General features: G+C 40.9%; 1 protein-coding gene across 2 annotated transcripts in view; it reads left to right on the top strand.

Annotated features, from left to right (window-relative positions):
* Positions 1 to 6,642, top strand: part of bcl2b (BCL2 apoptosis regulator b) — a 33,924-nt gene extending 27,282 nt beyond the window's left edge. For both annotated transcript variants that reach the window (XM_080777977.1, XM_080777978.1), the window contains exon 2: positions 1,463 to 6,642. In XM_080777977.1, coding sequence (XP_080634103.1) covers positions 1,463 to 1,600 — 138 coding nt within the window. In that variant the 3' untranslated portion in view covers positions 1,601 to 6,642. The remainder of the gene's footprint in view (positions 1 to 1,462) is intronic.
* Positions 6,643 to 12,485: the final 5,843 nt, after the last annotated feature.

Raw genomic sequence — 12,485 nt, 5'->3', positions numbered from 1 at the left:
GATAAAACATAAATTATACTTTGTCATACAAAGTAAACAGATGTTTGACTAATTTTTTTTTTTAATATCATGACTCGATGCCTTATTTGTCAGCAAGCGATGTGGTCGCACAATGGAAGTGTAAATTTAGATTTTGAGTTTATTCTCTGGATCTTCCTTCCCTGCACCTCTTTGTAAGTCAGAATGCTGTTCTCATTTGAACAGTATGATTATGGAGTGTGCATGCGTGCGTGTGTGTGTGCATGCGCATGTGCGTGCTTGTGCGAGGAGGTCGTAGTATCGTTGCTTCCTGGCCAGCTGTTCCTGCTGTCAAGGTTTGCATGTGGATGTCTATTTCATCATGTGAGAGATATCCATTGTGTTTGCTATAGGAACCATAAATACACACACACCGTGCACAATGAATCAAAAAAGATATTGAGATCTAGATTCAGACACCTATCCAATCTCATTTTGTGAAGAATTGTGCAACACTAGTTGGCTGTCCAATTCATTTTAGTTACTCTTAAGGTTTTATTTATTTATTTTTTATCAATATTTTCATGGAAAAAATGAGAATCGTGTGAGAATCGTGATCTCAATTCTTGTGGAGGAAAATCTAGATTCACATTTGAGCAAGAATCGTGCAGCACGCACACACACACACACACACACACACACACACACACACACACACACACACACGTAATCAATTTGTACCATGCATGGTTGTTAGATAGCGTTCCTTTTTTTTTTAGGACTATGAAGCATCTAAATCTCACAGAACTACTGCTCACTTGTACAGTATGTGTATGTGGCATTAATATATTTATGTCTAGAAGAATATCCTGCAGCACCCCTCAACATGCCAATGTAAACCCGGGTTTGTTGAATGACAAGTGTTATGGGACTGACTGTTCTGTTGAATCTCAGCCTTAATGGGATTCTTGTTGCTATGTACAGTATATAGAATTGAAACATACAATTGTTGTAATTCTTTTCAGAAAACTTAGGTCAGGATTTATAAGGCGTTTTTTAGAATCGACCTCTGTCCTAAATTGTGTGCGTGCGTGCGTGCGTGCGTGCGTGCGTGTGTGTGCGCGCGTCTCTCTCTCACGGTGGTGGAGATGGTGAACTTGACACTTGCTGATACTCTGCACCTTAATCTCATGTACAACGCATTGATACTCTTATTGCACTAATGTCATGAACAGTATATCCCAGCTGCTATGCTCACGCGCCGTATTCCTAAACCTCATGTAGATAATGCCATGTGTAAATATAGATACCTTGCTGTCTCTATTTTTTATTATTCATTCTCTCCCCCTCTTTCTTTTCTTTCTTTTTCTGGAAACAATAAAAAACGATCTTTGAACACATGCATACAGAGAAATTCAGTGTTATTTTTAACTTTTCTACTTAACACATTATTTCATATACGTAATTAAAGCTAATATCTTTCTTTTTTCTTGCTGTCTTCCAGGAGGCGTTCGTGGAGCTGTATGACAGACAGAGGGACTCGGTCTTCAGTTGTTCCTGGCCCTCCATTAAGACGGTCTTCGGCCTGGCTGCTCTTGGTGCAGCTAGCCTTACCATCGGAGCATACCTTACACAAAAGTGAATGAGATCCTTTTATCGGACTTCATTTATCTCCCGTCTCCCTGCGCCCTTTTTACTTCCTCCTCTCTCCTTTCAAAGACGCTTCTGCCTCCTCAGAGACACTCTCCCGCATATCCGGAAAACCTGCCTCTCTTCAAAGCTGACTCCTGTGAACTCTATGAACTCCCCTCCATTTCAAAACAAAGGCACAAATCAAAACCGTAAGAAATCAATTCGCTGCCCGCACAGTGCAAATAAAGTCGCGAAAGAATGCAGCTTAAATGTAATCACACAAAGTTGAGGACAATGCAGGACTCTGATGAAAAAAAGGAGGGTTCAAGGACAGGTAATGTCTTTGTTTTGTTCTGCCTGCTTCTGTACTAGTTGTAGCATGAACCTCGAGTGTTTAGTGTAGTAGACGTTTGCATGTGTCGGTATGGCTAAAGAAAGTAAGCTCCTCCTGGACCTCTCATGGAAGACTTGATAATTAGGGCGCAATGAGTGCTACCACAGCACAGAGGCCGCCCGCATACACGCCGCCCCACCCGCCCCTGCTTGTTGGGGTGAAGAACCCTGTTTGAACTGTGGACTCCGGTTACCCCCCTCCAGCCATCCTTCAAAGGACTTCCTCCGCACAACAGCTGCTCAGAATGTATAATGGAAACGGCCGGCCTGGTGTGTTTCTACTGCTCTCACTCCTCAAAATAATACCAAGAGCAGATACAGTGAACTTGCAGCACACTGCAGCATTATGCTTTCCATGAGCGAGTGTTGGTAGACTGAGCTTGACTGAGTTTGCTCTGCAGAGTTGTTTTTTTTAACTCTCCCTGACTGTCAGGGCTTTTTTTGTCTTTTTTTTTTTTCATGGCACACCAAACCACAGCACCCATGCCGGTTTGCCATAGCAAAGGCAGAGGTGGAAAGGTATTTTGACAGAGTGAGGAGCACAAAGGGTGGCCCAGACATTATGTTCTTACCGATGGGGTGAAGAATGTTACTACTACATGTGAGATGCCTGAAAAATAAATGATTGCATATTATGGTATTGCAGGAAAAGAAGACAGTGGGTGGCATGAATGGACAATCCCATGGCGTGGATCCCTCAGGCTTTCTAAAGCCCTTACAATACACACAACCCTCAGGCCTCACACCCAGCCTCTGTTAAAATTCTTTATCTGGAGAGGAATACAGTACGCAAGTATAATCGGACTTGGAACAGCACCTGATGACAGCATTTCCACTGTTTTTCCCCCCTCTTTTTCCCCCCCTTTTTCCCAACAACAGCTTTTCAATTTTCTACCTCTGTTACATTTGTTTTGCCCTGTCGTTCTTTCACACAGTCTCTGCCTGGATATACTGTTTGGCCTCACCCGTGTTTCAGAGTCAGAACTGAACTGCCATTCTGCCAAACCCCTTTAAACATGTGTCCTCCAGCTGTTGCTGGTCTGACTCTGAGGGGACAAAGGGGCCCCACAGCACAGACTATTAGTAATGTTAGAATCCACACTGACAAAAGACCATGTTCTCATGGGTAGCAAATCCTAGCATGGATCTCTGTAGCAGCAGGTTACTGTAGTAGACCGAATACTAAGGCACACACAGATTTCATATTGTCAGTCAATGGTCTATTTGCAGCCTTGCATACTGTGTACTGTTGAGTTGGAATCTGAGATGTCCCTTGTTGTCCCCCAGCTGCAATACATCCAGTCTGCAAAGGCAACATTGATTTATTATTTTCAGACAATTTTATTGATGTTTGTCTTGCATTACTGTTTGACAGAAAATTCTGAAAGGCTTAGGCTATAATGCATTTTTCCCCCAATGCATTAGCCTATATAGCATTTTCTTTCTCATTCTCTCTCGCTCTCTCTCATTGAAAATCTTCAACTTCTTTGTTGCGTCAGTGGAAAATATTGTCCTCACTCAAATAATACCTGCTATATATCTATAACCATTACCATATTTATATTAGAATTGGGTAGAACATTACAAATAACAACAAAGGAGTTACATTTTCTATTTATTGAGAGGTACCAGAGTTTTAACAACAATCACACAAAATGTTCATGGATTCACACTGTAACTATACTATTTTCTGGCTGCTATCGTATCAAGAAGAAATCATGTTGAAAGGTGAATTTCTGTACGCAGTTTTTTTTTTGGTTTTTGAAGGGACAGACAGTAGGCTGACAGGAAACGGGAGAGAGATGGGGGAAGACATGCAGTAAAGGCCGTGTCGGGCTCGGGAGTCGAACCCGCGGCACACTGCGACTGGATTACCACTCGCGTGCCCAGACGGTTACGCCACCGCCTGGGCAATTTCTGTTCTGATGTATTAATCAGCTATATTAAGGCTGCTGTACTATCAAGTCCTGATTTTTAATGTTCACTTACAGCTTAAACTGCCACAAAGTTACAGTATAGTTCTAGAAAGCTGGAAACCAAAGTTAACTTGTATTAATCTTTTTTTCTTTTTTTTAATAATAGTAACAATAATAAAAGAGAGCTTGAAGAGAATACTTGTAACTTCACTTTCACTTTCTGTGAAAGACTTTTGAGTGAGATTTTGTAACCTCTCTGTAAAGGGTTTGTCATGTAGAATATACTGACCTGCTTGGTGTAGTGTAACCTTTTGTCAGCTTGTGCGCCATTGATATACAGCACTTACCTGTAAAATATAGACCTGCCAGACTGAAACCTTACCTGTTGATTCTCTTAATCAGCTACACTAATGACACACGGTGTGTGATATCCCACATGTGTTCGCAAAGGACATGTATATACAGCTGTTAATTTATGGATGGGAATAACAGTGTAACAGCAATACAGTCATTTTTCATATTCTCTTCTGTGCATAATATGAATGTAGGCACTATGGTTGCTGTAGTGTACTGTTTTATGTCTATAATATCAAACTTGTAGCACTTAACAAGTGGATTGTGTTTCTGTTGTTTACTGCTATATCCACAATAAGCTAGCGGGATCAATATTGTTCCTAATAAACCAGATTTCTCAAACAATCTGAGCCCAGGTTTCTCTGCTGTCATAATCATCAACACAACATGGTGTGTATGTGTGTGTGTTGTGTTCGTGTTCATGTCTGAGAGAAAAGGTGCTTTGAGGGAGGGAGGGATGGAGAATTGGAGGATTTTAGGAACAGAACTGAATCTCAGTAGCACTCCTGTGTCAGTTTGGAGTTGTCTAGCCAGTCCTTTGTAGAGCTGACTGTGTCAACATGGCAGTCTGCAGTACACACACTCGTTCTGAAGGGCCGTGCAGAAACAGTGCAGCCGCACCCCATCACACTTCAAAGCTGTCCCCAAACACTGCACTTGTCTGCTCGCCTTCTCTGCCTCCATATGCAGCTAAACGCGACGAGTGAAAGAATCAAATGCCCCGAGGCCAGGTTTCTGCTTCTTTTCTCATCACACTGGTCTTCAAAGGCAGTGGCGCTCCACAGAATTTGTTAAAATGATGATGCATGATGCAGTAAAACTAATGTTGAAAGAGAGTGCGAGAATGAGGGAATAGAGAAAGGCCTCATGTGAGGGGATGTAGTCCCCCTGAGGAGACTAACATAGAGTATAGTTAATTTGGGCTGGAGCCCCCTGAAATTTGCTCTCTCTCACCCTCCATGCATATAAAATGCATGACACGCTCTGAAGAAGGAGAATTTTATATCAACCCCAAGACTTTCAAAAGACTGTCCGGTGTGTGAGAGAGACAGAGAGAGAGAGCGCTGTCCAAAAGCTCAGTGAGCTACTAAAGCCCCTCTTCTTTAGGCCTACAAGGTGTAGAGGAGACGTTCCCAGTGCTGGATATCACATGGGAGATTGAGAGATCAAAGCAGATTGTCTGGAGTAAGTCTAGTCCGGCTTTACCCCTCATTTGGAAGTCCATGTGATCCATCACCATCTCATTTAGTCAACATTAATGCATCAAAAACATCCTATTCCACTGTAACAATTTCAGAATTTTAAGTGGAAGCTGAAGATCCAATTCTAAGAACGAGAGGCTAATGATCTATTACCCTTGTACTTGGTAGGCTATATCAATTGGATATACTGTATATATCAGTGTATATACTGGGTATAGTAGAATGTGTTGATGTGTCTAACCCATAGACTAACCCTGAAAAGTGTGTTATAGTGTCACCTTGTGGTTGCTGCCTATGGCTGCATGCAGACGTTCTCAAACTGAAGCCTGGCTAGTGGCTATACAGGCTGTATGTGCTTCCATTTGTACAGAAAAAACTTTTGGTAGCTTTTAAACTTATGTTGATAATACAAAATTAGCAGGACTCACAATATTGTAAATGTATTTTCAATTAAATAATAGGTATTCCTAGGCTACCAATGTATGCTTTATTTTACATGTTTTTGAATGGAGTCTCCTTGAGGTCACAGACATTCTATGTCAGTGGTTCCCAAACCTTTTCATGTCAATGTCACCCCCAAATTGGCACTCGTTTATTTTCCCGCGGACCCCCCATTTGAAAAGATATGCCAGGGACTCCCATAAGGGAAGATTTTTTACAGCTCTAGCACAGATTATCAACCCGTTAAATTTCAAGGACCCCAAGTTTGACATGCATTAGTCTACGGACCCCCATTTAATGGCATTTCTATCTCTGGAACCCCCAATGTATATTGTAAAATCAATGTTCATTTAACTCGGAGTGCACAATTGGAACCAAATGGACCCGTTGGTTCAATTTGTATACTCGCAGAGTTACAGACCCATAAGGGTCCATTTGCTTCTAAACTATCATTTAGCTGGGGACCCCATGGAACTCCCTCAAGGACCCCTGGGTCCCACGTTGGGAACCACTGTTCTATGTATTCAAGAAACGTTTCTTCCTAAACAGGACTTGGTCAAGCCTAACTCTGTTAACAGTACCATCCTTGGGGCACAGGGAGTCTGATCTGAGCTTGGGTCCTGTGCAGAATACCTGGAGGAGGTGCAGCTATAATGTGGGTAGACTGTGGACACACAGGCTTGTTGAAACCTTTTGTACTTTGAAATGTTTTGTAGTTTTTGAGATATTAAAAACTTTGGCACCTTGCTGTTCCTTAATTCATACTGTAATGCCTATAACCTTGATAAATAGTTTAATATTTCAACCTTACTGCGGAAATGGTAATTGCGGAAATTGCTTTTCACTTATAGCTATCTATTTTCAGGTAGATTGTTTTATTTTACTCAGTCAGCCATATCACTACTCATTTTTTTTCATGAAAAAGGTCATAGCTGGGTAATCTATTTTCAGGCAAATTGTGTTTATTGTATTTTATTTTACTCAGCCATAACAATTTATTTTCTGTTAACCAACTTGCTGGCTGGCAGGCAGGCAGACAGCTACTCATAGACAGGCAGACAGACAGACAGCTACTCATGGAGAATTGGACAGGCAGGCAATCAGACAGCTACTCATAGACAGGCAGACAGACAGCTACTCATGGAGAATTGGACAGGCAGGCAGACAGCTACTCATGGACAATTGGACAGGCAGGAAGGCAGACAGCTACTCATAGACAGACAGACAGCTACTCATGGACAATTGGACAGGCAGGAAGGCAGACAGCTACTCATAGACAGACAGACAGCTACTCATAGACAATTGGGCAGGCAGGCAGACAGACAGCTACTCATAGACAGACAGACAGCTACTCATGGACAATTGGACAGGCAGGAAGGCAGACAGCTGCTAGATGGCTGCTGGTGCTCATTTGCCTGATTGAACACTTGTTAAAGGCTGATGGTGGTGACACTCAAACAAATATCAAACAAGATGGCGGAATAAACAAACCTATAAAGGCTGATACAGACAGCCACAGACACACACGTCCTTGTGTTTATTAATATAAGCCTTTATAACCAACCAAAGGGTGAAATAATGCACGTGCGTGCGTGCATGAGTGCGTGTGTGTGTGTGTGTGGTGCACACAGCAGTTACATCAACAGTGTAACACACAAATCACTCTGACTAACGGACCAATGACGGACGGACTAGTTGAACAGGTGACCGGATCCAGTGGGCGGGGCTTTGGATTTAAATAGGAGCGGCCATGTTTTTTCCCAGCATGCTGTTTGGTTTGGGATCCACTTCATGCTGTCTGTGAGCAGAGCTGTTCCAAGGTAAGAAGCGTTTGTTTGAGAAACACGGTTTTATCCTTGAGCACTGTTGTTGTTTAGACATTAAGATGATTTATAGGACTGTTTATTGTTTAAACAGAGTATTTATAAGACTGTTGTTTATTGTGACACTAAATGGACAACAATGTCAGCAATGTTTGTCCTTTTATAGGACTCGTTCTTTGGCCTTGGGCCTCGATCACACACAAAAAACATTTGTCTTGTCTGTTTAATGGCCGCCCCAATGCATTTCCAATGGGAGGCACATGCTTTGACCAAACATTTGTGTTTGATTTTGGGGGGCAATCAAACACAGGCAGAGCCCAGAACATATGCTGTATATGCATATATGTGTGACTGAGGCCTTGGGCCTTGATCGCAACAAAAGCATTGTCTTGTCTGTGAAAATGGCTGATCTACAAGCTCACAATGCATTGTGAATGTGATGTGACACATTGTGAGCTTTTAGATCTGCTATTTTCAAAAGGTTTTTTTCTGTTCAAAATGACCAAGTATGCAGATTGTCCCATTTGAAATGTTTAAGTACATTTTGATGCCAAAACCTTTTAACTTTGACTCAAGTTATATAATGTAGATTTTGAAGTTTAGATTTTTTTTTACCAATATCTTAAAGGGACAATTCACTTTAAAAAACTAACTTTTTGTCATTGTATTATCTACTCGGGTTTATGTGAACACTACAGACAGTTTTTAAGTTAAAATGCTAAAAAGCTAAAATGAATATTTAAATACTGAATCAAGCAACTTAAAAGCTGTCTGCAGTGTTCACATAAGCCTGAGTAGACGATAAAGTGAAATATCCTTTTAATATTATATGAATTTTACAATGTATGAAATCTGGATAAAGAGTAATGTTGTTTTTATTTATGTCTTGCAGGTTAATCATGTGACCTTGGTGTCATGTGTGACCTTGGATGGGGTCATCAGGAGATGGCTGGTATTGATAATAGAGTGTCTACTCGGCTGAGCTGAAACGTATAACGGTGTCAACGAACGCTCCCTGAGATTACGAGGCGTACGGTGCTCGGGACGTATTGTGCCATACAACCTACGCGGCTCTATTAATACCGGCTATCTTCAACTGAGCGACGGAAGCCCCCCCATGGTATGTACCTGGATTACATGTGGCTGTAGTAGAAACAAGGGCAGTGTCACCATTACATGTCAAGTTGACCATTCATTGTCATACATATGATTTTACATATGTTTGGGTGAAAAACCTTACTGAGGTTTTTATGTGTTTTTAGTATTTCAATGTGTCCATGATTTCATGGACACTTCCTACCCAGACTACAATTCCCATAATGCTTTGGTGCACTGCTCCTTGTGCATAGGGGAGGGCTGTCTTACTGAGACAACATGTAGTCTAGGGAGGAAGTGAGCCCATTGTCCATGACATCATGGAGCCCATGGACACTTTTGAAATACTACATATCTAAAAACGACGATTACCCACATAAAAAACCCAGGAAAGTGTTTCTTGTCTCCCAAATATCATTAAAATAAGCTCTGGTTGCAAAAGGGGTGAAGTCGCCGTTGAAAATTGGTATTCAGACTGCCAGCAATGGGTAAAACAATATTGTCTCTGACACATCTTGGGGCCACAATCTGCATTCAAAGATGTTCCTAGCTTTGTCATTGGTCGATTTGCCTGTCTACTTCCTGATTGGTCAGTCATTTTGACCGGGTTCTTTTTTTTTCTCTGACCAATGACAAAGCTTCTAGGAATATCTTTGACTGCAGATTGTGGCCCCTAGATGTATCGCAGAGACTAAATCATGTGTGTTTTACTCATTGCTGAATGAAATAGAAATCATTAAAATTGACATTATTGCTTATAGGAGCTTTAATCACAATTTGTGACAATAATAAAGTAAGATATTGGTGACACAGCTTTCAGTGACTGTTATGACTTACAAAATGTCATCCTGTAGGCCGACAACTAAATAGATATATTTTTTTCTTGTCATTTCAGAACGTGAAGCTGACAAGGCGACGTCGGTATTGAAGGTACAGTGCTGTTGCCACTCCTGGGTGCTGTTGGCAGTGAAGGTTAGTAATGAACCTTTTGATTCCTGATGCTTGTGTAAGTGGGCTACATGCTACATGCTACCATACCATAGGTTGTCATTCGCACCGTGTATCGTTTCACGTAATCTGTGTATAATGCCACTCTACATCACATGCCGCAATGTGATTTATGTATTGTTTAACATAATTTACGGGTAAAGCTGTCGCGTCACGTCACATCACATTATGTATGTTCTGTTGTAGTCTTTCTGTGCTGTTTTCTGTGTCGAGTTATTAGAATTTCTATTTCCTTTCTCTTTTAATAAAAAAACTATTTTTTTTTATTTCTCCTTGCCCATTGCCCTAGTTCTTCACTAGTGGACTGTGTGTACAAAATGTGATTTGGCGTCATGCGACTTATTTCCGGTATCATTATGGTAGCATGTAGCCTGCTTAACACTGTTTACAGCCTTCTATGCTGTAGATCTGTCCAAACTAACAGGAAGAAAATTATGGCAGATTTTCTTCGTTGGTTAGTTTGTTTTGTTTAGTGCTGATATTGAAGGTAAGTGGGCGTAGTTTATTATCTTTTGATGTCGGGCAGAAACCTTGTATCTCCATAGTTCAACCTTTTGTAAATTAATTTCCTTACTTGGTCATGCTACAGTGTCACACACTAAAGTAGCAAATAGCTGATCTACAAGCTCACGATGCAAAGATCATCCATTATTGAATATAACCTATTAGTATCGAACATGCACGGTTTCTACACCGACCTTTCAACTTCTCTTCTATTCTTTGCTTTAATAAAGTTATTGTTTTTTCTGGTCAGAGTTTTTAATCGCATTTTGCTTTATTTTTCATAAGTCATTTCTTTCTTTCCTATCTATCACTAGTTCTTCACTAGTGCATGTGGTGTGTGTGTCGGGTCGTGTCTCTCATACAGTTTCTAATCATTTGATTGGAGCTGTATCGTTTCACGTCATTTGCGTTGTGTCATTTGCTGGTAAAGCGCCATCACGTCAGTTCACATCAGATATGAACACAGGCCGGTATGTGATGTGCATTTATGTGATATTTTTATGTGATTATTTCACAAATTGCGGATAGCTCGTTGCACGCCATGCACTCTGTTCATTGCTCTTGTGTTCTAATGTCATCCTCAGTGTTGTATGTATGTTGTGTTCTCATGTTCATAGTGTTGCTGTATTGCTGACAAATACTGGGGTCCAAAGAATGCTTCTGCCATTGCATAATTTGCACCTCGTATAATTTGTCAATCGTCCACAAATGGCATAAATTGTAATGTATATTTAAATGTGGGCAATTCTTTTGAAAACATGTAGATTTTAAAATAGAAATGTGGGACAACTGGCTAGAAAGACTGGCCACAAACCTAAGGCCAACTGCTTGGGCGGAGACCAAGAATCTTTTTGTTTTGTTCATGTTCATAAAGCGCTCCAAGTGCTTTAAGTGAGAAGTCCAGCAGCAAACCTCTAGGTCATAAGAGCATTGTTTGTGCTATATTATCAGATCCAATTTGTGAGTATAAAGCTTCATCTAAGCCCACATCACATATGAACACAGGCCCGGTATGTGATGTGTGTTTATGTCTCGTATCATTTCACATTGGTGAGTAAGGCTTCATCACGTCATCCCCACATCACATGATGAATTTAGGGTTAGGGCTAGGGTTAGGTATGTGATGTGGATTGATGTGATGTATGTCTTTTATAATGTGCGAGTGAAGCTTCATCGTGTCAGTTCACATCACATTATGTGGTGTGTATTGATGTGATTTATTTATGCTGCCATTTGCAGCTAAAACTTAATTCATGCCGGTCAGTAGGCGAGGCATTGACGATGGGCCTATGACCCAAAGGTTTTCTGCTGCACTTTTCACTTTTAGCACTTTGCAGCTCTTTATGAGCACGGAAAAATAAAATATTTTCTTAGTTTATGTCTGAGGAGTTTTCCTTAGTCTTCTTCTCGATTTCAATTGTAAGACATAATCATGGCTATCATTTATAGTCCATTATAATTCAAATTATTATGAATGTGATTGCTTTTGGACCTGTAAATTACAACAAAACAAACTAAGGCACTGGTGTGGTACTACTGGTTTACCAGAATGGGGTTCAACTCCCTGCGGTGCCCTCAATTTGTTGTATTTACATGGTTCATTTTCTGCTCATTGTTGCCTTTTCAGAGATGATAACCCCCAGGTTCTTTACTGCGTTTGTACTCTCTACATTTGGGTTACAAGTCTATTTAGGGACAAGCCCGAAGGTACTCTTGGTTTTCTCTTCTCCTTCCACCAAAAATGGCAGTCCACGGTCACACTCGGCAGTCAGTTGGGGGTCCATATTAGAAGTCCATGGAACTTTTTTTCAAATCCTCGTTTTTCAGTATGCCGTTTTTCATTTTGGAGGATTTGAAAAAATAGACTAATCATTCCAAGATCATGGACTATAGCCCATGGTCTCGGAATGATTATCGTTCCATAGTGAGGCGGCATAGCTAACCTATCGTTCATTTTATGACGTAAGCGCCAAATTTGGCAGAAGTTTTGACAGATATATTGGTAACGAAACTGGATATTGGGCCATCCCAAATTCTTATTCTGGTGGGTGTGGCAGCCATTTTTCAAAATGGCCGCCAGCGGTTTTGTCAAATCTTCCTAAACGTCCCTCTAGCAGCTACAATATTTGCTGTAGAAGACTGAAATGTTGCATGAAGGT

This window comes from Protomyctophum bolini (genome assembly GCF_963924005.1).
Source record: "Protomyctophum bolini genome assembly, chromosome: 12".
Taxonomy (NCBI): domain Eukaryota; kingdom Metazoa; phylum Chordata; class Actinopteri; order Myctophiformes; family Myctophidae; genus Protomyctophum; species Protomyctophum bolini.
Note: the sequence above shows the minus strand (reverse complement) of the source record. Positions and strands in the feature narration are given on the sequence as shown.